Genomic DNA, 25,863 nt, shown 5'->3' with positions numbered 1-25,863 from the left:
ATGTTTACTTTCGATTTTCTTTTCTGCTACTCTATGTATTCCTTTTTTCTTCTCTTTCTCTTCTTTCCTTTAATTTAACTTATAATTCCGAAATGAATTCATAGACGTTTAGTTAATTTATCTATATATATATATATATATATATATATATATATATATATATATATATATATATATTAAAATATATATAATTTATCTTAATTAATACTTAATAGATATACCTTATTATAACTATAATATTGTTTTTCATCTATTCTCACAAGTAACACATTTGGCTCATATATTTGAGTCCACACATCAATTAAACAATAACCACTTGTTTCAACATATGCAGTTGATTTTTAGTCGCGTGCAAGCGACCCTATAAGCCACTCCGTCGGTCGGTCTGACGGTCTGTCTGTAACACTTTTGTGCTTGGCCTTTTTGGTTAAGATCAAAGGTCTGTTGTTAATACATGCTGTTCTTAGCTTTTTAAACGTTTCTAGGACTTTTGACCAAGATCAAAGTGTAGTATGTGTTCTTACTACATGCTGTACTTATTGTGATATAAAGTGGGGGATCACTTTTCTGTATTAATTTGATGTAAAATGATCACCCACTTTATCAACCAGTCAGTCTCAAAGACATTCAAGTCATTCTCCAGATCATTCAAGTTGTTTTTGGAGGGTTCTAGTTATTTTTTAAGCATTAAAGTTATTCTTAAGGTCATTCAATTCATCCTGAAGTTCATTAAAGTCATTCTAAGTCATTTACTTTTTATTTAAGTCATTTAAGCCCATTTTTCGGTCATTTTAGTTTATCTTTAAGGATGTCATGTCAATCCTACATTCACGCATTCATTCATTACACGAGAGCACGCGACTAATGGCTATCAGCCTTGTTAAATTCATATTTAAAATGTGATTAATATAAATACATTTGTAAAATTATGTTTATTACAAATTTATAATTCCTATCCTTTAACTAATTTTATTGGACAACTAAAGTTTAACATTTCTAAACATTACGATCAATCTAGGAGTTCTTATATCACGATTAATTACTATTCCCTATTCTAATTTAATATTTAATTTTTCATCCACATTTTAATATAGAATATAGTTGTATGTTCTTTTTTATCACTTTACAATTAACTACTGCATTATGCAAGATATATGATCGTACTTACATTCATGGTTCATTTTAAATATTTAGTTTTATATCTTGCCATCATATTTGCTATCATTATCTAAATTAAATTGGCCTATTTAATTAGTTTATCATTGATATTCTGTTTATTTTATTAGCTAATTATATTACACACACACACACACACACACACACACACACACACACACACATATATATATATATATATATATATAAGTGAACGTGTCTATGTGTGTGTGTCTGTGTCTGTGTGTACATTTCCCTACGCAATAACTCTGTCAATTTTTAGTCTACAGACTCAAAATTTTATATACAGGGTACTGAGATTTGGGAAAATCTTTGTGATCGGATTTCGGTTAGAAATTTGGCTGTTAAGGGGTCAAAGTTCAACGATTTGACCATAGAGAACTCTACCAAACTCCTCCGAAAATTTTGGGTCTAAACACTTGAAATTTTAGATATAGGGTTTAGTGACTTTATTTTTAAAATTCATAATGGCATAATGGAAACATATTATAAGGTATTTACAGCTCTTCCAATTTTCGGATTTTAATCATGCCACAATGTACTTTATTTCCTTTTGATGGATTGATTGCTACTATTTCTTCTGATGAATTAAGGGCATAATAGATTCACTGATTAATATAATAATTAAGTGATTGATTTTGCGCTACGAAACAGATACTGACAAAAATTGTAAATGTCAGCTTTATTAAAGGAATAAATTATAAGATGGTCAACATCATGAATTTTGGAATATAGTCTTTTGTCATTTATTCATTATATATATATATATATATATATATATATATATATATATATATATATATAAGTTAAATTGCCTGTGTGTGTGTGTATATTTCCCTACAAAACTACTCTGTCAGTTTTCAGTCTATAGATATGAGATTTTACGTAAGGGATATTGAAGTTGAAAAAATCTTTTTAATTTTCGGACAAAAATTTGGCTGTTAAGGGGTCAAAGTTTAACGATTTTACATCTGAAAACTCTACCAAACTCTTCCGCCAATTTTTAGGTCTAAACACTTGAAATTTTAGACATAAATTGCTTGGACATAGCTCAAACGTTTTAATTTGATTTATATCCAAAGCAATAAATGTTAAGGAGTCAAAATAGGGGTCAAAGCTTTTAAAAATTAGAACTCTGCGGTCTCTAAAAAATTATGCAGCCAATTTTTTGACTAAACATTTGAAATTTTACATGAAGTGTATTCAACCATAGGACAAGCTTTTTAATCGTGTTTTCGCAGTGAATTTGACTGCCCAGGGATCAAAGTTCAAAAGATTTGACCGTTGCGGTGTCTAGCACACTATTCAGACAATTTTGTTGTTTAAATATTTGAAATTTTACATAAAGAGTATTAAGATATTTTAGTATATATATATATATATATATATATATATATATATATATATATATATATATATATATATACATATGCACATAAAGTTATGAAAACTACATAGCGTCCGAGCAAAGCCGGTCTGAACTACTACTAAAAATAAAATTAAATATAAATAAAAATCCAGGTCGGCAATTTTTCTCTTTTAACACAAGTTTTATTTCCGTTACTTTCGGCACAACTTAAAACAAAAGTCTCTTGCTGCTACTGTCTATTTTATCAGGCAAGCGTTTCTTCTTACTCCGACCACATTCCGGTCACAGCTGGTCCATTCCCGTCTTCGCTATTTACACGTCCATTTTATTCGACGCCGACTTTTCTTCTTTGATCTCACGCCGGCATTAGTAAAACATTTCTCACCACCGACTTCACATTTTCTTCGACGCACACTTTGTTATTCTCCCAGGCATTTTTTCTCTTTTTTATTTGCATATGCGCGTTTTTCAACTACTGCTGCTACTGCTGCTAATCTTTGCGCAAGCCAGCTTTCCTTTGCTGCTGCTGATATTTTCCCATGCGCTTATATGTGTGATACTATAAAGTGGCCCCGGGGTGGATTTGAGCCACTAAGTGCTACGAGGGGGGGAATAGACAAAAGAAGAGGAAATAGCTTAGAATAAACAAAGAAATCGGAAATATCCTACAATAGACAAAGAGATAGGAAATAGCCTAGAATAAACACAGAAATCGAAAATAGCCTACAATAGACAAAGGAAGAGGAAATAGCTTAGAGTAAACAAAGAAATCGGAAATATCCTACAACTAACAATAGAGAGAAAATAGCTTAGAATAAACAAAGAAATCGGAAATATCCCACAATAGACAAAGAGATAGGAAATGGCTTAGAAAAACAAAGAAAGAGGAAATATCCTACAATTAACAATAGATAGGAAGTAACAAACAATAACAATAGACACCTATTGATAAAACAAGGAAGGGCAGCTTCCGGTAACCAGGGTGCAGTGGGCGACCAGTTATACCAACGTAGAGGAGACAGACAGTTGACATCTAGATACGCTAGGTAGCGGATGGAAGTTGGACAGTGACAGTTGACAACTAGATGCGCTAGACGTCGTATGGGAGTTGATAACGACTACAGTTTGACATTTAGCGTTGATTGTGAAACAGAGATAGACAAATGTAACATCGATAGAACAGGGAAAGACACACACACGTCCAACACTGTGCCTTGTTCTTTTTTTTGGGGGGTGGGTTTAATAAAAACACATATTTAATCGAAAAAAACATATTCTTAAATAGGGAGATGAGCTGCAAAGCAGCACATTACACTTGAACTTCTGCATGTCAGTACAGTTGGGAAACAGAAGGGAGTTCCAAAGTTAAACAGTTATATAGGTATTAACTGCAATTTACAACTAGCATATCTAATTCATATCTCGCAAGTGTATGTCTATCATTTTCACTCTCTCTCTCTCTCAATATATGCTGTTAATCATAAAAAAATACATAGTAAAATATTCCTGATTTGTGGATTGAATTATGTTTCTACTTTCTTTCTGTTTGAATTGCTATTGCCTATAATTTGCAACTAACATATTTACTACTTCCTAGCTCACAATGTTTAATTATAAAATACATAGTAAAATATTCCTCAGTTTTGAGTGTGACTTATATTTCTAAGATATTTTGTATTGTTATTAACTGCAATTTGCAACTAACATATCTACTAACGTTACAGGAAAAGATGTTGTCCCCTTTCCATGTAAATAAGAAGAGTATTAAATAGGTGAAAATCGAACCCTGTAGGTAAAGTTTAGAAATGGAATGTGAGAAAATAAGGTTATTGTTAATTCTGAATATTAAATATGTCAGTAAAAGAATGAACAATGAAAATTAAAAATATATTGTTAAAAAATAGGTTAGGTAGAAAATAGGTTAGGAGAGGATTCTTTGTTTGCAGAAGTGTGTTTTGAACAAAACATGCATAGCCACGTAAAATTAGTCACGTTTGAAAAACCCACTTCTGACGTCATAAACAGACGACATTTCTCCATATTAGATGGCAGAAACGCTAGAGGATTCCCTCCAATCTGTAGCGGAATGGGGACAAAAATGGATGGTCACATTCAATGCTGCTAAGACTAAGCTTGTTTCATTCAATAACTACAAGAAACTTCTCTACCACCAATACCAATGGCCAAGAACACATTGCCTGAAAGTACATCTTTTAAACTCCTCGGCCTAACGTTTACAGGGAATATGAACTGGAATAGATACATTGAGAGCATTGCCAAGGCTGCTGCAAGGAAGGTTGGCTCTCTCTACCGTGCTAGAAAACTACTTACGCCTGAAAGTATCCTATACCTCTATAAGGCCACCATTCGCCCATGTATGGAGTATTGATGTCACATCTGGGCTGATGCATCTGCTGCTTGTCTCTCGCTCCTGGACAGGGTTCAAAAGAGAGTCGCCAACCTGATAGGTCCTGAACTGTCATCTAGGCTTTAGCCTCTGTCCAATCAACGAGATGTTGCATCCCTCTGCCTGTTCTACAAATACTTTAATGGTGAATGCTCTGATGAATTGCAAACACTTGTACCTCCCCGACGTAACTACTCCCGACAGACCCGACAAGCTACTAAGTTTCATCCCTTTACAGTAGAGATCCCTAGGTGCAAGAAAGCTTTTTACTCCAATAGTTTCTTCCCAAGAACTGCGGGTCTTTGGAACTCTCTTCCGAGATTTTGCTTTCCCAACTGCACTGATATGCAGAAGTTCAAGTGTAATGTTAGCAAACATCTTTCTACTCATCTCCCTTTATAATGACCCCTCTAATTAAGTCCCTGATAGTAGCCCCCTGCTTCAAAGTGGCACTGTGCCTTATTTGGGGTGAAAATTGATTAAAAAAAATATTATTTCGAATTTCAGTCAGCTGGTCAGTAAGAAGCGTCACGGGGTCAGTCAGAGAGGGAGAGAGAGAGAGAGAGGGGGAGAGAGATTAGAGTCAGTCAATTAACAGTCAGTGGTCAGCTGACCCTTTGGAAGCGAAGGCTAGAAGATTAACCATGTAGATCCCAAATATGAAATCCTGACGTCATCAGCATTCGACCGGTCCAATGAATAAAGAATCATCATTGTGTTTGTGTAAAACTGTTGTCATGTGTCATCTTTCAACACTAAAAAGGTAATGTGTTGATCATCTTGTAATGAACATTGTGTAACGCTTATATTATTATGTATCTCCCATCCTCTGTGTTAAGAACTTGTATACATCTCCAGTCAGTATCTGTATGAAGTCCTCGAGAAATATAAGAACTGTATATGTATAAATGTCTCTCCTCTCCTCCCTCATCATTGTTATATATGCCCCTGTCATATCTCTTTAATATGTATCCCTATTCAACGCGAATTCATATCTGACAAAATGTATGTCTATTAATTTGACCTTCTCTCTCTCTCTCTCTCTCTCTCTCTCTCTGTGTCTCTCTCTCTCAATGTATGTTGTGTTACACAGTCGTTTTAATTCTATATGTCTCCTGTTACGCTCGCTTCAGTAAGTCTCTGCTTCTTTTTCTTAGTCAAAGGTTATAAAAAAAGTTAAATGACAAAAAGGTTGAGAGTTTAATATACATGAAAGGAAATATCACCACACATATTAATACTATGTAATCACTAGTTTTATAGAAATAGATAAAAAGGACGGCAAGGAGAACGCGTACAGAACACGGTTAATTTTGGATAATGTCTTTTTATTTTCTTTAGTATTTTACTGGTTTTTCATACTTACCTTTTGCTATAATGTATATATATATATATTATTTTTTAATCATTTGAGATGAAGCTTCGGGGCTTGTGGCGCAGTGGATAAAGGTGGCGAATCTCAGCGGTTTCAGGTGAGCATTATCTGAAGATAGCGGTTTCAATCTTAAGCATGCCAGTTGATTAGTTGGCCAAAACGTGGTGAGACAACAGTAACTATGGAAGGCAGTAATTACTGGGGATACAGTTATGAGACCGTATACTTATCCAGTTGTAGTTAATCACTTGAAGAAGGCCAGAAGATGAGTTGGCCGGAACGTGGTTAGACAACAATAACTATAAAGATAAGGAGAGAAGTTCTCACATTTTTCTAATGTAAACAATTTACTCAGTGTGTCTTTCATTTTATACTATCATCAGCGGGGAGGAGGTACTCTAACTTGCTCGGGTGTAATATACGCTTCAATATATTTTAATAAATTTAGGAAAACTCGTCCCCTTTTTTTACATGGTAGTCACCAATTATCAAGGCCCGGAAGCCACTCGGGGATAAGGGTCATTGCGTGTACAGTAATCAATGGGATATTATCGAAGTAATCATTAGTATTGGAGATTTGATAAAGTGTCTTAGATAAGGGGGCGGTTCATCAGGAATTTGTTTATGTTGGACTTGAAGACCTCAAAGTTGTAGTCAGGTGGGAAACAGGCAAACAGAAAAGAGTTCCACAGGCGTACACTTCTAAGAAAGAAACTTTGTTCATTGAATCTACGTTTTGATTTAGGCACAGATAAAGAGTGGGGAAAATTACTGACAGTGGTTTCAGCTAGACGGATGTTTATCGTGAAAGATTTGCGAGAGGGGACCAAGTAGGAAAACTGAAATTGAATAAGTATCGACTGAAAACACATTTTATTACCGTTCTTGAAGGAGATGTTGTTTTTAAAAGAAACTATACCCTCATAATATTAAAAAAATACTTTTTTTTACTGTTGTTTTAAAAAAGGAAAATCGATATTCTATGTGTCCGTTTTCTAGCTAACTGGCTAAGTTGTCAGTGGTTTCACTTATTTTATAGCGTTTAATCTGTTCAAAACGAGACTACAGACTGCACAATATTTTAACAAGTATTTATACTTATTTACTGTTTTTTTTAGAAGGGCAAAATCGGATTTTTCTTCCTAGCTAACTAAATTGTCAGTGGTTTAATTTATTTTGAATCGTTTATTAAGTAAAAAAAAAAATACAAAACAAAAACAAAAACACGCAGCGTCGAGTGTTACGTGAGAACATGAAATAATGTCCGACATGCGGGTATCATATCTTAGGAGTCTGATAATCGCTAAAAAATAGAAAAGTAAAGAAAATACTGAGGAAGATTATGTTTCAAAAAGAGCCCCCACCCTCTAAAGAAAATAAATTTCAATATTTTTTAAATATAATTTAGAGAGAGAGAGAGGGAGGGTGGGGTGTTTTAATTCATGCAGATTTCGTATTTATTATCAGTAGCCAGTTCTCTATTGAATATTATATTGTACCTAATATATAGAACTGATTTCAAAAGTGTAAAATAATGAGTTGGATGCCATCAGCTCGAATAAAAATTAAAACATTAAATGCTCTGCCGCGTTCCGTACGGTTTAATCTCTCAACAAATAGATAAGAAAGAGTTGCAATTAAATAACTTGAAACTATGAATCATTTTTTAAATTCTAACAAGGCACAGTGACACTTTGAAGTAGGGGGCTACTATCAGGGACATAAGTTGAAGGGGTATTATGAAGGGATATAAGTAGCAAGATGTCTGTTCCCATTACACTTGAACTTCAGCATGTCAGTACAGTTGGGAAAGTAGAATATCGGAAGGGAATTCCAAAGTCTAGCAGTTCCGGGGAAGAAACTATTAGAGTAGAAAGCTTTCTTACATCTAGGGATCTCTACTGTGTAGGGATGGGATTTAGGTGCTTGTCGGGTCTGTCGGGGGTATTTCCGTCGAATGGGTACAATAGCTTGTAGTTCATCAGAGCATTCACCATTAAAGTACTTGTAGAATAGAAGGAGTGATGCAATATTTCGTCGATGGAACAGAGGCTGAAGCTTAGATACAGTTCAGGACCTATCAGGTTGGCAACTTTCTTTTTAATCCTGTCCAGGAGTGAGAGACAAGTAACAGATGAGTCAGTCCAAATATGATAACAATACTCCATAAATGGGTGCATGGTGTCCTTATAGAGGAATAGGATACTATCAGGCGTAAGTAGCTTTCAAGCACGGTAGAGAGAGAGCCCACCTTCTTCGCAGCAGCCTTGGCAATGCTCTCAATATATCTGTTCCAACTCATGTTCCCTGTGAATGTTAGACCGAGGATTTTAAAAGAAGCACTTTCAGGTAACATTTTTTGGCCATTGCTATTGGTCGTAGAGAAGGTTTCTTGTAATTATTGACGGAAACAAGCTTAGTTTTAGCCACATTGAATGTGACCATCCATTTTTGTCCTCGTTCCACTACAGATTGAAGGTCTTCCTCTAGTGTTTCTGCCATTTCTTTAGATATGTGTTCATTTGTTTTTCCCTCGTGCCTTTCATAGAGCGTTGTGTCATCAGTAAATATAGGCATCATCGAGACAATTTTATCAGGCAGGTCAGTTACGAATATTAGGAATAATAAAGGTCCAAGGATACTCCCGTATTTATATCATACTAGCAGGGGTGCCCGGCGTTGCTCGGGTGTTTGGAGGTGTATGCTGTGCAAAAAAATAAAAAAAACAAAAAAAATGGTTAATTTTTTAAAAATTTGACCCCTATTATGACCCCTTAAAATTTATTGTTTCGGGCTCAAATCACTTTATTAAGTTAGATCCAGGTTCAAGGAACCTAAATCTAAAATATCAAGTGTCTAGACCCAAAATTGTCGGAGGAGTTTGGTAGAGTTCTTAAAGGTCAAATCGTTGAAATTTGACCCCTTAACAGCCAAATTTCTGGCTGACACCCATCACATCGATTTTCCTAAATCTCAGTACCCGGTATTTTAAATTTCGAGTCTATAGACTAAAAATTGACAGAGTTATTGCGTAGGGAAATATACACAGACAGACAGACAGACAGACAGACAGACACGTTCACTTTTATAGATATATAGATTGTTTAGATTTACGGCCGTTGAGGACAATCTGGATTCTTCTCTTGCTTAAAAAGGATTTACTTATGTTATGTATTCTTCCAGTGATACCATATGATCTGATTTTCATAAGAAGACCATCGTGCCATACCCTGTCAAAAGCCTTAGATATATCAAGGGCTACCGCTCTACCCTGCCCTGCGTTATACAGTGAATGGTATATACGTTCAGAAATTACAGTTAGGATATCCGCTGTCGAACGAGCTTGTCTAAATCCATATTGTTGGTCGGTCAGAAGTTTAGCAGCTGTAAGGTGATGAACTAGAGCTTGATTTATTATGGACTCAAATATTTTGGCGAAAAGCTAGAGAAGGTTAATGGGGCGATAATTTAATGGGTCAGTTCTTTCGCCAGGATTCTTGAAAACTAGTACAACAGAAGCAGTTTTTCAGCAGTAAGAAAGCAAGATTCATTAAGGCATTTGTTGTAAAGTTTGGAGAGAACTGAAGCAACCTCAGTGGAGCATTTTTTAATAGCACTACCAGGATAAGATCGGGTTCACATGCTCTCGAGGTGTCTAGATTTTTTATGATAGCATGCACCTGAGAAGGGATGGTTTTTAGGTCATGAAGTATAGCGTCCGCACACAAAGGAATGTCAGGGAGGCAGTGGTTTGCTAGGCCACCTGTGGAGTTTGAGGCAAACCGACCGGCAAGCATGTTAGCCTTCTCGGTTGACGTGCAAACAACCTCATGATTGTTGTATAGTGGAGGAATTGTTTGCGCACGCGCAGAATAAATAAATAAATATATCGGCAAATTGAAATAAGCAGTTGTCATTTCAACTTGCTGACAAATTTCTGTACGTGTTATTTATCCATTTAAACAAAATCGTATTTTTTTTGGTGTACGATTACTATTTCCTGTTAATGTTATTGTTATACGACAAATAGTGTAAGAGTTTATCGGTTAAATGTTCACACACGGACAACCATCTATTGGGGACAAGTTATAAGACTCAGCATCCGGTCGCGATTAATGGAATAACAACGATGAAGATGAGGATAACAATCCGGAAAAAATAGAATAAAATAAATATGCAAATTATGAAGGGCCATTTCAAAGGATTAAAAAAAATAGAAATAAAAAAATAATATATAATACCGTTCGGTACAGACTCTACAATGGAAAACCAGATAAGAGCAGAAAATCGAATTTATAAGACTATAAAATCCACAGAGGATAGAGGTGTTGGTTATCTAGGTGATACCATTGTCTGAAGATAGTGGTTTCAACTCTACCCAAAGCAGGCCAGAGGATTAGTTGGTCAAAACATGGCGAAACAACAACTATGAAAGACAGTAATTACTGGGGATAAAGTTACAAGATTCAGCCTTCTTATCCGGTCGAGATTAATCAACTGAAGAAGGCCGTCGGATGACTTCGCCAAAACCTGGTGAAACAACAACTTTTATTTAGGAATTGATTTATTTCGCTGGCATTTTATCTGCTAGGCGGAGGTATTAGTCCTAAATAGTCCTAGGAGATCAACCCTTTTACTTTTGAAATCACGACTCTATAATAATCTATATAATTATAAAACTCAAATGACCTTGTAACGGGTGTTGCAACCCAATATCCTGTTTACGACTTCCGTTTGCGCATACGTACATGAACAAATAATTAACGCGACAATAAAACGTATTGTTTTACTGTGTGAAAATAAAATTAAAATTAATTTAAATTAAAAGATATATCAAAATTTGAATTTAACTTTAAGTATTATGATATCTGTCCAGTGCACATTTACTTATAAGTATGGCAAACCACTTTTTATTCAATGGCTGTGAGTTTTTTTTTTCAAAAATAACACTTATAAAGAGAACAACTCATAGAAATCTATCTATATTTTTTTTTTCATTTTAATATACTTTCATAGAAATGTTTCTGCTATGTCACAAAAACTATTTTCTTTACGCCACAAGTTTCACGCTCATACATGAATTCCATAGCTAATATAACATACTGATATAACGGGTCACGGATAGTCTATACGAAATCTGGACAAATTAAAATATCCTATTTCAGCGTATTTTACGCCCGGACAAAGCCCCCTCTCGTAATTAATATTACCGTTTTGTTTATATAGACTAGAACTATTAACAAATATATTTTCAGTAGGGCTATGACAACAGCATATTCTTTTCCCTGCTTTGACTCTCAGGTATATATTCATTAATATCTTATATGTTTTTATGTAATGTGATGTGGTTCTCGGTTGATTAATTGTCTCTAACTGCGGCGGATATATACTCGAGAGTAAAAACAGTTGGCATTTCAACTTGCTGACAAATTTTTGTACGTGTTATTTATCCATTTAAACAAAATCGTATTTTTTTTGTGTATGATTACTATTTCCTATTAATTTTGAATGAAAAGAATACTCTGTTGTCCTAGCCCTAATTATCTAATATCTATCAGTTTTATCTAATTTTAAACCAAATTTGATAAAATGTTTTAATATACATTTCCAAAATCTAAAGTTTTGTTTCTATAGTTTGGGAAAGAAAATATACTATTACAAACCATTTTTACTTAATTAAAAATCTAAATTTGATCAATTGTTAATAGCGATATTAATTTCAGAAATCTAACAAAAATTTATTCAGGTTTGAAAATATTTTATTCAGTTTGATTCATTCCATGTTTTATCATTGAAGAACCCAGGGTCCATTTCTTTTTTATTTTGTTTATTTTTTAATTCTAACAAAAATGTCTTCAGGTCGGAAATTTTAAAATCGGTCTACCAGTTGGTGTTGGAACGGCTCTTCAAGTAGGAGGAGATCTTGGGGTGGCTGGCAACGCGGGTCCTCAGGGCCATCAGTTTGGGGTAGCTGCTGAACATGGACTGGTTCTCCATGTAGGGGTTCTCCAGGCAGGCGTGGCACATCATATCACACCACATCATCTACAAAAAAAATAAATAAAAATCAGTAAGCATATGCATTCAAATAAGTTATATTTGCTAAGTGACTATCTATCTACACCAAAAATCGTCTAGCTGTAAACTCGTTTAGATAACAAATGTTCACAGTTACTTAGCTCCCCACGAGAGCAGAGTTTGACACAAGATCTGTTTTTAATGTAGGGAAATACAGATTCCCCCCTAAAAGGGGCACTCTACGTAGGAACACGAATAAAATTCGTATTGTGTGGATTCATCGGACTACTGTTCTCATTTGGTGGCGCAGTGGTTAGAGTAGTTGGAAAAATCAATTGTAAAAAGTAATATTCTCCTGAAGGTTGAAGGCTCAATCCTCAGTGTAAACGACCGAAAAATACAATTGCGAATTACTTAGGACCTCGATTAAGTCATGGCTGACGGAACAAGAACATGCTACTCCCGTGAAGTAAATAAAGGGTTCCGCTCGAAATTCCGTCCAAATTCCAGAGTTTGACAAGATACAAATGAAGGAGGATGGAGGTAAATCCCCCTCAAGATGAGAACAGTAGTCCGGTGAATCAAAATAACACGAATAACCAGTCTTCATCTCAAAAATTCAGAAACGTCGAAAATAAAATTTTCTCAGTAATGAGGAATTTTTCCTCCACTGATTAGGGTAAAAAAGGTGAAGTGTATCAGCAGAACAGATACTACACTCTGTTCGTCGTATATTTTAACGGGCAATGATTATTTCTGTTAAAAAAGGAAATAACATTAGTTCAGATGTCATAACAATAATAATAATAATAATAATAATAATAATAATAATAATAATAATAAAAAACGTACCTGGTCACCCATGAAGAATTTGTTACCACCATCGCGCATGCTCAGTGTCCTCTCCATGAAAGGCATGATACGGTTCAAGGTGTTCATGTACCTCCACTGCAGGTAGTTCTGCAATAAAACAATAAAATGTCTGAAAAAATTCGTATGAGATAATAGAAGATTTAAATCACACACACACACACACACACACACACACACACACACACACACACACACACACACATGCATGCAATATATATCTATGAGTGTGTATATGTGTGCGTATTTGCACACGAGCAAAACTATGGATCAACAATTCATTGCTAAGGGAGAAAATATTCTCCTAACGCACAAGAGAAGATAATTATAGCCAAAAATAATAAATGTCAACATATATATATATATATATATATATATATATATATATATATATATATAACTACTTCATTTATTCACATAAATTTAATATACGAAAGTATAGATTTATACGTAAACTTTAAGTATTTACTTCAAAAGTTCTCAATACGTAGGTAGAGCTAGTTAGTAATTTATAAAATATATATGGCGATTAAGCTACACTGAATATTCTGCGTTTCATCCAACTATAGGATTCGTAAGGCTTATGCGCATAAGCCTGACGAATCTTATAGTTGGATGAAACGCAGAATATTCAGTGTAGCTTAATCGCCATATATATTTTATAAATTACTATATATATATATGTATATATATATATATATATATATATATATATATATATATGCCTGCTTTCATGCTGACTAGAAGATGGTCGTCTTCAAGTCTAATGTAAACAAGTTCTTGATGAGCCATTCCCCTAAAGTAATCCAATGTAATCCAATTTACCAAATTTACACCTCTAACGATTACTATGATATTGTCCATTTGACTACTGTACATCTTTAACTCTTATAACGAGTGGCTTTTGGGTCTTAATAACTAGTGATCCTTTGTAAATATATGTATATATAATACAAAAATATCATTGAAAATTAATAAGAATGTTAAAAAAAAACAAAAAAAACATTAAAAACAGAATTTTTAATTATCCGACACGGAGTACAGATAAACTGGAAAGTTCTTATTCCACGGAGTTTCAAATAACGCAATCCTTCTCACTAGAAGGAAAAGGTTTGTACAAAAGATACAGTAAGTTTTGCAGAGTAATGCATAAAAAATAACTACAATGATGAATTGAATTATATGTGCATAATAAAAGTTTTTAACAGTTTTGAAAGTTTATAAATTTCATATTGATTATGAAAGCAGAAACAAGGAAAAATGTCACATTTATATATAAGAACGAGTAGTTAATAAAACATGTTAAAAACACTTTGAAAAAGAGTTAAAAACATATTTAATTTTAAAAAGGAAGCACAAAATAGTCCTTAATCCGAACCCTTCCATATTTTTAATATACTTTAGTTTTGCCAACTTGGATTATTTTGGTAAATTTAACTGTAATTCTTATTTCATTATATATATATATATATATATATATATATATATATATATATATATATATATATATATATATATGAGCAAAAAATTAATAAAATATGTTAAAAAACATTTGAAATGAGTTAAAAACATATTTAATCTGAAAAGGAAACACTAGATAAATGGATGGTCCTTAATCCGCGGAGTTTCGAAGAAATACTCTCCTTCTCATCAGAGGGTAGGTATTAGCAAAATGCGGGATCAGATTTTGCATGCAGAGGTATTTGATGAAGCAACACGTAAGTCAAAGATCTTACCTGAAAACAAAATAAGTTAAGCAGAGGGAATATGGTAAAGAAAAAGATGATTACACATGAATGGATAGTCTGGTGGAAGATAAAAAAATCCAGTGACGGTAAAATCCAAATGTAAAACTTCAAGAAAGTTAAAAAAAAATTTCCATTTATAATTTACTTCAATTTTGCCATCTTGGATCATTTTGGTAAATTCAATTGTAATTTTCATTTTATATATATATATATATATATATATATATATATATATATATATATATATATATATATACATATATTGCTGCGTTTTTATTCTATCTTTTTTCTATTCTATCTTCGTTTTTATTCAATCCTTTTTCGTAATCTATTTTAGCTGATGCTACAATTAGTTTCTCATTTTTTCCCTGAGTATTTAAAAAAATGCCTTGACTGTTAAACTTGTGGAGATTCATGAGAGTTGGCTGTGAACTGTATGTTGACACATCATCGGTCAGAGGCTAAATAAAAAAAAATATATCTTGTACGCACCGGCTTGACGCAAGACTTCCGGTTAAGAAAACGTAAAAGAGAGAACGAATAATCAAAAAATGATTGTGAACCAATAGTAAGCTTTGGCGCCTAAAAAAAACGAAACGTAGATTTTTTGATCGCCGCTGGGAGCCCCGACAGAAGTATGAAAACCAAAGATTTCACGAACGAGGGAGTATTCAGCAGTAAGATTCAAAGGGAACTTCGTCTCTCTAAACGAGCGCGCGTTGGGACTGATTCTGATACAAAACCTTAATAGATGTGAAGAAGAAAAGAAGACACTAGTAGACTGAAGCCAACTCTGCTCCCACGTTATGGGAGCAGAGTACCTTCATTTACTGACCGTTGTTAGAGTTACACAACGCTGAACTGTCTCGCACACATTCACAAACATTCTCCTCGCCACTAAAACGAACATTTTCCATTTAGTCCATCAATAAATAAAGTTGCTTTTCTCACTTTTAGAATTGTCATAATTATTTTATGGAGTCAGATAATTACATGTTAAAATACAAACCTGATAACCCATGGGCTATAAACTAATTTCTGTACGCGTGTACGTAAACACTTTGAGCACGTACGTAAACTAGATAGCAAAATATCAGTTCTCTTATATATATATATATATATATATATATATATATATATATATATATACACACACACATGTACCAACAAAGATACCTATTCAATAGAAAAAAAATGATTAACACTAAATAAATTTCCGAACGAACATTTGTCAGAGTGAGGTACGAGGTAATTGAATACTTCCCTAAAAATATTCATAACAAATTGTACTTACGTCGTAGTTAGAGTTCATCATATCTCCGTTGTTACCTCCCATGGTGGGGGACATCACTCCAGAGTTACCTCCCATGTTTGAGTTACCTCCCATGTTGGATGACATCATTCCGTTGTTACCAAACTAAAATGAATAGGAAACAAACAAACGAATAGGATAATAAAAAATATTTAGTAAAATGCATACGTTAAATACGTTATGGTCTCAAGCCATTTTAAATTAAACTATCCAAGAAGGCTAAAATGTGTGTGTGTTTGTGTGTGTGTTTTTATGTGTGTGTTTGTGTGTGTTTGTATGTTTTGTGTTTGTATGTGTGTGTTTTTATGTGTGTTTGTAAGTGTGTGTGTGTTTGTATGTGTGCGTTTTTTTGTGTGATTGTGTGTGTGTGTTTGTATGTGTGTGTTTGTGTGTGTGTGTTTGTATGTGTGTGTGTGTTTGTATGTGTGTGTGTGCTTGTATGTGTGTGTGTGTGTGTTTGTGTGTGTGTGTTTGTGTGTGTTTGTATGTGCGTGTGTTTGTATGTGTGTGTGTTTGTATGCCTCGCATAAACTTTCGACAGAGGCGACGGATGTTCACAAGATGATTATCATTTTGAAGGGCGACCCTTCGGACGACAAATATCGAAACATTTCTCAAAAACATTAATTCCTTCACCCTAAACTGGGCACTTTTGTACAGGAAGGGTCGATTTTTTTCGCTGACATTTTTTGCAAGTCCTCAACCCTCGCTTTTACGACGTCGCATAAAAGGCGTTATTTCGACCAACCGTGACGTCACAACCACGGTGGGCACATCGGTAAAAGTTTTTTTTTCACCTCTTTTTTCTCTGGCGTGGTACGGATCGAGCCTGCTTACCACTCCTATTTTTTTTTGCGCTCGCAATTTTCCTTTTTTGTTGTTGTTGCTCAATCAACACCCTTACACAAACATCTACTTTTTTTTTTCCGTCGTCGCGTCACGGGTTCGAGTCTGCCTGCTTGCCAACTTATTTTTTGCTCAACACGCACCTCCAAACATCCGAGCAACGCCGAACACCAAGGCTAGTGTAATATAAAGGCGAAAATGTGTGTTAGGCTATCTTACATCTTGGGCTTTATACTGTTTAAGGGTGGGATTTTAGTGCTTGTCGGGTTTGTCGAGGGTATTTACATCGGGGGGGGGGGGTACAAGGGCTTGTAGTTCGTCGGAGCATCTACCATTAAAATACTTGTAAAACAGGCAAAGGGATGAAACATTTCATCAATTGGACGTTTGTGGAAGCCTAGCTGATAATGAGGAACCTATTAGGTTGGCAATTCTCTTTTGGACCCTGTTTAAGAGGGAGAGAGTAGTAGCAGATATACCAGCCCAAATGTGGCAAGACTACTCCATACATGGGCGAATAGTGACTAAAGCGTACTCTCAGGCGAAAGTAACTTAGCAGCAGCCTTGGCAATGCACTCAATAGTTTTGCTCCAACTCATGTTCCCCGTGAATTTTAAGCCGAGGAGTTTGGACGAAGGCAATGTATCATAAGTCGTAGTAGAAATACTCTAAAAACTTCCACTCTTTTTCACGTTTATTTACTATCTCTCCCTTATATTGAGCAACTATTTAATGTATATATTCCTCTGGTCTCTGTAAGCGTATAGTTATTCTGCCCTATGAATAGTAAATTCTCCACTGACAAAGCCTCATGTTTGACCTATGCAAGTTGATCGAGACGATGATGAAGACGACCTGTATTTACTACTGTTTGTATTATCCAGACGACACAAATATCCAACAGAATTAACAGTTCTCAAAATATTTTACCCAAACAGAAGCGTCCATTCTTCTTCCAATCCTTATCCCAAGTAATCGTGCAGTTGTTGATGTGGTAACATCTAAATGTATCTTTCTTTATCTCTCGCACTCAAACACATTTTACACATTTCTAATATATAATTTTCTGGTATGATTTATATTTGTAACTGCACTGTCGTCGAGATGTCGTTTTCCAAGCTAATAAAACCTCCATTTAAAAGAAGCCTAATGAATAAATTAAAGGAGACGACGAAAATAACGTTATGTACAAGCCACGTTCTTCATCTCTCTCTGCATATGTCGGTGAGTAGCTTACTAATCAATCTCTCTGATGTCGCTAACTGCATTGTCAAATATATAAAACCTCTATTAAAAATCAGCATCTTGTTTGTTCCATGTTTATTAATAGAGATGACTAGCACTCCAAATATTTCACTTAGTAATTATTCCATTGATAGCAGATCATGTAATCCTGAAAATTTTCATGCAAGACGAATCTGATGTATTCAAATCTGAATAAGAAAATAGATAGAAATCGTCCCCAAACCCAACAACCTCTCTTATACTTTCTGGCTCCATCTTCTCCTGTACGGAATGAGAACTATCTAATATATATATATTTCTATGATCTTTATTTTATTACTGTCTTTCACCTAATAAAACCTCCATTTGAAAGAAGCCTTATGTGTGGTTCAGGTAAACGAGAGAGCAATGACGACACCGTGGGTATAATATCAATCATATACATAAATCAACAGTATAACTGTGAAAACATTCTAAATTTACTGCCTTACCCTGAAGCGTCCGTTCTTCCAGTGGTAGTACCTCATGTAATCGTGCATGATTTCATAAAAGCAATCAGCGATGTAGTCACACCTCATCATGTCCATGCTGCTCTTGGGGTAGAAATCTACAGAAGAGAATTTTTCGTTTAAGTACACAATAAAGAATTCCAAAATATAAAACGTTTCGGCATGCATATGATTAGCGAAATAATAAAATAAATATTTAAACAAAAACTTACACAGCCATAAAATATTAGGCTGGTTAAAAGTAATGTCGTTTAAATATATATGAATCGTATAAAATTAACCAGAATATATTAATAAAGGAAATCCATAACTATATTAGTAATGTAAAAAATGTATTATATACAAAAAAGTGTATATATATATATATATATATATATATATATATATATATATATGAGCAAACAGTTAATAAAATATGTTAAAAAACACTTTGAAATAAGTTAAAAACATATTTAATCTGAAAAGGAAACACTAGATAAATAGATGGTCCTTTCCTTCTCATCAGTGGGTAGGAATTAGCAAAATGCGGAATCGGATTTTGCGTGCAGAAGTATTTTATGAAACAACAAGTAAGTCAAAGATCTTACTTGAAAACCAAAAAAGTGAAGCAGAGGGAATATGGTGAAGACAAAGGTGATTACACATGAATGGATAGTCTGGTGGAAGATAAAAAATCCAGTGACTCATATTATAAGCTCTATTTCCAATTTGGTTTTATCGAGCTTTTACATCTGACTGAGATAATTGTATAAATATTATTTCTTTAATATTTATAATATACTTTAATTTTACCATCTTGGATCATTTTGGTAAATTTAATTGTAATTTATATATATATATATATATATATATATATATATATATATATAAAATTTTAGCCATTCAATAAATTTAAAAATTTATGACGTGAAATATTTAAATTTCATATCCAAAGATTTTTTATCATTCTATGTAAGACAAATAATACATTTGAAATATTATAATTCCTTATCCTATAGGATTTCGATGTCTACCATCTCTTCAGAGGAGAAAAATATTAGCAAATAATTATAATGGTTTACACCTTCACTGACTTTAGCAAACATGGTGTAAACCATTATAATCATGTATATATATATATATATATATATATATATATATATATAGCTTATATATATATATATATATATATATATATATATATATAAGCTATATATATAAGCTATATATATTCCACATGAAAGTACTCACTGTGTTCACGGGCCAGGTACCTTGCAATTGCCATGGTCTCAGGCATCTTATTACCACCGTCCATCTCCAAGACTGGGACAACCATGCAGGGCATATCTGAAAAAAAAAATACAAACTGTTAATTAATATCTATCTTTAACATTTTATCTCTGTTAATTATATTAATAAACAATTAACTGTGTAGAAATGTAGTTAATTCTCTAAAGAATGAAAAAAACACCCCCTGAATGTTCCATCTGGAAACCAAAACGTAATGCCTTCACACAAGTGCACAACAATTGTATTTTTTCGTTGTACCTATTTACTATGCCTCCCCACGGGACAGAGTTAGACACCAGGGTCGTTTTTTAACGTGGAGAAAAGGTACAAAAATAAAAATTGTCTCAGTCGTGAAGGATTTCTCCTCCACCGAAAGAGAACAAGAAATAGAAGTTCAGCATCTGAAGAACAGATGGTATTTATTTGCTCCCCCACTGAGCAAATTAGGCACAAGGCCGTTTTTAATGTGAGGTAAAAACCAGCTCCCCTTAAAGGGGTCACTCTGGTTACCAAAAATAATAATTGTCCCAGTATAGAGGGTTTCCCCTCCATTGACTGGTACAAATTATCTTAAGTGCAGCATCTGCCGGAACAGATACTACACTTTGATCTTGTCCCGAAGGCCAAGTTCCGAGTTGATATGTTAAATTTACGTTTTGTCTAATACCTATTTTTAACATGTTAAATGTGTTAATAATTAATTAAATGCGTAGAAGTGTAAATAATTTTCTAAAGAAATATAAAACACTCTATACGAAACTACAGGAAGTTTTATGGAGAAACGATAAAAGAACTTGGAAAAATAATAAAATAAAGTTTCTGGCGAAATATACTTTATTAGCAGGGCGTAAAATACTTTAATTACGATATTTTAATTTGCCAGATTTCGTATATATTATTATAGAGATTGATTTCAAAAGTAAAAAAAAAATGAATTTAACTGCCATCAGCAAGAAACGAAACCGAAACTATAGGATTCAAAGCTGGTGATGTTACCACTATACACACGTGCCACGCATATAAACCGATTAAAAATTAAAAGCTAAAAATTAACTTAGATAAATGTACAAAATATATACCTATTTTTTTAATTTAAATTGTTTTGATCCCATTAAACAATTTAAACCGGCTAAAGACGATAAAAGAAATGTCCGTATAAAAAATCCAATCATTAGATACCCCTAGCGCTGCTCTGCGACTTTTAGTTTCGGAGGAGATAGAGTTTGAAAATATGAAGACAGGCAGGCAAACAGATAGACAAGCCGATATATAGCCGTTTATATATTAGATTTTTCTAACTTATTTTTCAAAATTAATAGTAATGGTGGCTATTTTCATGGACAACTAGGTACCCTATGAAATAGAAGTTGTATATTTTTCGCAATTATTAAGTTCACTGGTTTTGTACTCGTGAGTTTGTGTATATTTTTAGATTTTTTGCATTTCCTTGCGTCATGTTCGCTATATTTCGGAGGACTACAAGGAGTATACGTTTTATTCATGTTCATTATATTAAGAAATGATTAAATATGTAGAAATGTAGTTAATTTATAACAGAATGACAAAGCAATCTCTAAATATCATACCTGAAAACAAAAATGTAATGCCTTCGCACTAGTATACACGTTCCGATTTTTTGTGGTTGTAATTCCAAGTCGATAGATTAAATGTACGTTTTGTCTTATACCTATTTTTAACATTTTAATTCAGCTTGATAATTGATTATATGTTTAGAACTGTAAATAATTTTCTCAAGAACTATACAACACTCTATACGAAACTATAGTTAGTTTTATAGACAACTTAATAACAACTTGAAAAAATAATAAAATAAAGTTTGTGGCGAAATATACTTTATTTTTATCGTGTGTAGATTTTCAGATTTGTAGTATTTCCTTGAGTCATGTTCGCTATATTTGGGAGAACTCAAAGGAGTATAGTTTTCCAAACGTCAACCCGAAATATTTAAAGAATTTATATCTGTGACCATTTCGTCTCTGATTAAAATTCATGTAAGTATAAAACTGAAACAGAAAAAAATCCATTACGTAATATACTCTAGTTACTAACCGATTACACTACAGTAGCACTCAAGTCCAATGTAAACAAGTTCTTAATGAGCCGCCCCCTTAAATAATCAAAATTGTACCCAATTTACATCATTAATGATTACTACACTAACAACCTTACATGCATTAACCTTTATCCTCGAGTGGCCTTTGAGCATTAATAAGTGGTGGTTCCCTTTGTAAAAAAACTCGCAAATTTTAGGACCATTTGTTCGCGTTAATAAAAACAAATATAATGAAAGTTGCAACTACTTTTAAAAATTCTGTATAAATCAAAACATTTGCAGAACAATAAAAAATTAAATCAGATAATTGCATGTTGATCTAAATACTAACCACACTTTGTATGTGAGAAATCAATTAATGTTATTTTTCAACTAGTCGGCAGCCCGGCGTTGCCCGGTCATACAATATGCTTAAGCATGGTATTTTAATTTATGTATGTATTATTAAAGAATCAACCCACTATTGATTATTATATATTACGAGGAATAATTTAGCCTATGGACTAATTAGCTAAAAAAAAAAAAAAATTAAAAAATTAAATTAAAAAATATTAATTAAAAATTAAAAATTAAAAATAATGAAAATGTCATTCATGAAATTCCGTCTCTATTTGTTTACAATATAAGGTCAGCTGTTATTTGGGTTGGACGTTGAATGCCCCGTGGACTTATTTCTGAGTAATATTTAGTTTTAAAATATGCAAGCGAAAAAAATGATTTGCAGCGATTTTAAATGGTATTTCTTCTTTTATCGTTAACTGAACTTATTAAGAAAAAAAAATAATGAGGTGAACTCCGGCTTGAACAAAGCAGTCGATCTGTAGTCAAATGCTCTACTATTAAGCTATATCTCCAGATTATAATAGATCTGTTTCTTTTTAAGAAATCATTTAGTGTAATTTTGATATCGCTCTTGGACGGTGTAACGTAAAATATTCCCTTGTAAAATTATTCTTTTTTATCTATAAGAGAGAAAAAACTATTTTCCAGATCGGATATTTGCGATTTTCGTTACTTGAATTGCCCGGGTGTTTGGAGGTGTGTATTGAGCAAAAAAAAAAAAGCAATGGCAGTATGCAGGCAGGCTCGAACCCGTGTGGTGTAGACAGAAAAGAAGATGAAAGAAAATCTGACGTCTTACCCCTACTCCATGACGCCACCGGAAGTTCGGAACGTTAAAACAAGACAGTAAATCGAACCGATACAATGAATTGCAAAAATAGTTCGCAAAAATCAACCCCTCCTTGTAGAAAACTCCCCAGTTGAGGTATAAGAGATTCATGTTTATAGCCAATTTTTCGATATTTGTCGTCCGAGATTTCGAGCTTCCAAATGATACCGATCTCGTGAAAATACGTCGCCTCTGCCGAAAACTTTAGGCAGACATACATCATACATACATTTAAACAGACATGTGAGATTTATATTATAAACCAGCCAGGGTTCTTGGCGTTGCCCGGATATTTGGAGATGTGTGTTGAGAAAAAAGGTGGTAGTAAGCAGAAAGGCTTGAACCCGTACCGCGAAGGGGGAAATGAACAAAAATTTAAAAAAACGAGACGTCTTTGCTGTTGCGCCCATTACCAAACTGGAAGTGTCGAATGTTTAAATTAAGGCTAGTCAATCGAAAAGAGAAGATGGCTTTCGAAAATATCGGTGAAAAAAGCGACCCCTCCATGTAGAAAAGTGTCCAATTAAAGGTGAAATGATTAATTTTTTAGCTCATTTTTCGATATTTGTCGTCCGAGAATTCGATCTTCAAAACTATACCGATCTCGTGAAAATCGGTCGTTTCTGTCAAAAGTTTTAGGCATAAACATACATACATACATACATACATACATACATGATGATTGCAACGTCTTGTCAGACGAGTGCCACTCCCTCAGACATTTAAAATCCATGAGCCCAAATGCCTGAGGGAGTATCTATACAAATATGATGTTACAGAGTCTAGCTTTGTATGACAGCTAAGTCTCTCTCTCGGTTCAAAATGTTGAGATCCAGCCACAAGCAGGAGCAAGATAGCCAGCAACGAATTAAACTGCAGACCAGCTTAATGCGGGTACTGGTCTCCCGCTTTATGGTTTTTTTAATCAGAGATTTGCTTCTCCTAGAAAGGTTGCCTTCACCACGGCTTACGGGAACCCTCTCCACCCCAATACATACACACACACACACACACACACACACACACACACACACACAAATATACACGGTGCTAGTTGGCCGTTGACCCAGAAAAAGAGTTCATTCGCCCTTTGGAAGGTCCTGTTTTTAATCCTTCAGGGAGACTAGCCGCCCTCCTCACCAAACAAGTCTGGTGGGAGAAGCAATTTAGTCGCCGGTGACCCTACCATGAGGCAGGTAGTACTGGGTTACATGGTACCAGTAGCACATGACATGACCTGACATACATGCATACATACATACATACATACATACATATTTTTCGATATTTGTCGTCCGAGGATTCGATCTTCAAAAACTATACCGATCTCATGAAAATCGGTCGCCTCTGTCAAAAGTTTTAGGCATAAGCATACATACATACATACATACATACATACATACATACATACATACATACATACATACATACATGCATACATACATACATACATGCATGCACATATAAATACATACATTTAAACAGACAGGTGAGATTTATGTTCTAGATTAACACTGCCAATTAATAGAAATCACAGCTAAATTTCTTACCATTCCTGTATTTGTCCCATTCGTTGAATTCAAACCTCTTGTCCATGTATTTGACGCCGGCAGCGGCCATCATCATACGGAGGATCTCGGCGCGGCCACGGCCATTGAAGTAGTACAAAGTGTAGTTAGGCATGGTGAGAATGTCGTTGATGTTTCGCGGGCTTGGAAAGAAACGTTGTGCTTCGACTCTGAGTCTTGTCTGAGTGCTAAGAGAAGCAGCGCCTGAGAATTTATAGTCTCCCTTGAGTCACAGATTAACATGTTTTTTTTTTTGTGTGTCTCGCCCAAGGACAACTATTTAACAGTATCTATTTGCTCATTGCAATGCAGGTCTTAATTGGTCAACAGTGCACACGAGGACAATGGAAAAGAAATCCTAATGAGAAAACCTGTATTTTTTTCTGCCAAGAATGCGTACAGGCTTGAGTTTAATTAAAAATGAATTAAATAAATGCAGTTTGTTTTTCTAAATGTATTAAGTTTAATTAAATAATTGCTTTCCTTTAATTTTGTCTGCACTACTTTATCGAATCTGAAAGGAGAAATGGAAGATCATATAAACAATTAATAGATTTTATCAAGAAATAGATTCTATATTAAACGATCTCGTTGCCCGACGTTGCCCGGTCGAAGAATACGCTTGAACATAATATTTTAATTCATGCATATTGCGCATGTATTATCATAGAATCATTTCTCTATTGATTATTGCTAGGGCTATGAAAAGAGAATACTCTTTTCATTATTTTGACTCTAGTGTATATATCAGTTAATATATGTTTTTATATAGTGATATAGTTCTCGATTGATTAATTGTGTCTGTGTCGGATATATACAGGAGAGTCAAAACAATGATACGAATATTCTCTTGGCATAGCCCTTATTATTACATATTACGAGGAAAGAATTGCCCGGTGTACTAATTCGCAAAAAGCATAAAAATAT

At 34.0% G+C, this 25,863-nt stretch overlaps 2 protein-coding genes across 2 annotated transcripts in view; one reads left to right on the top strand and one right to left on the bottom strand.

The window, feature by feature from the left end:
• LOC145265707 (S-crystallin SL20-1-like) overlaps positions 1-25,863 on the top strand; it is a 296,744-nt gene that overhangs the window by 61,496 nt on the left and 209,385 nt on the right. The window lies entirely within an intron of this gene.
• On the bottom strand, positions 12,106-25,182 carry LOC145265704 (S-crystallin SL20-1-like). Its single transcript, XM_080121761.1, has 6 exons — positions 24,919-25,182; positions 20,085-20,180; positions 18,837-18,952; positions 16,258-16,380; positions 13,198-13,305; positions 12,106-12,372 (listed from the first exon to the last, which is right to left on the bottom strand). The coding sequence occupies exons 1-6, from the start codon at positions 25,049-25,051 to the stop codon at positions 12,208-12,210; spliced, it is 741 nt and encodes a 246-aa protein (XP_079977887.1). The 5' UTR covers positions 25,052-25,182; the 3' UTR covers positions 12,106-12,207.

The sequence above is a fragment of the Euprymna scolopes genome, chromosome 40 (genome assembly GCF_053919585.1).
Source record: "Euprymna scolopes isolate OS-2025 chromosome 40, ASM5391958v1, whole genome shotgun sequence".
Taxonomy (NCBI): Eukaryota; Metazoa; Mollusca; class Cephalopoda; order Sepiida; family Sepiolidae; genus Euprymna; species Euprymna scolopes.
Note: the sequence above shows the minus strand (reverse complement) of the source record. Positions and strands in the feature narration are given on the sequence as shown.

What these genes read in the sequence shown, in the direction of transcription:
- LOC145265704 (XM_080121761.1), bottom strand. Translation starts at nt 25,051, where the DNA reads ATGCCTAACTACACTTTGTACTACTTCAATGGCCGTGGCCGCGCCGAG. An exon ending in GTACCTGGCCCGTGAACACA is followed by an intron (nt 18,953 to 20,084) that starts GTGAGTACTTTC and finishes TCTCTTCTGTAG; the next exon opens with ATTTCTACCCCAAGAGCAGC. An exon ending in TGATGAACTCTAACTACGAC is followed by an intron (nt 13,306 to 16,257) that starts GTAAGTACAATT and finishes GTTTTATTGCAG; the next exon opens with AACTACCTGCAGTGGAGGTA.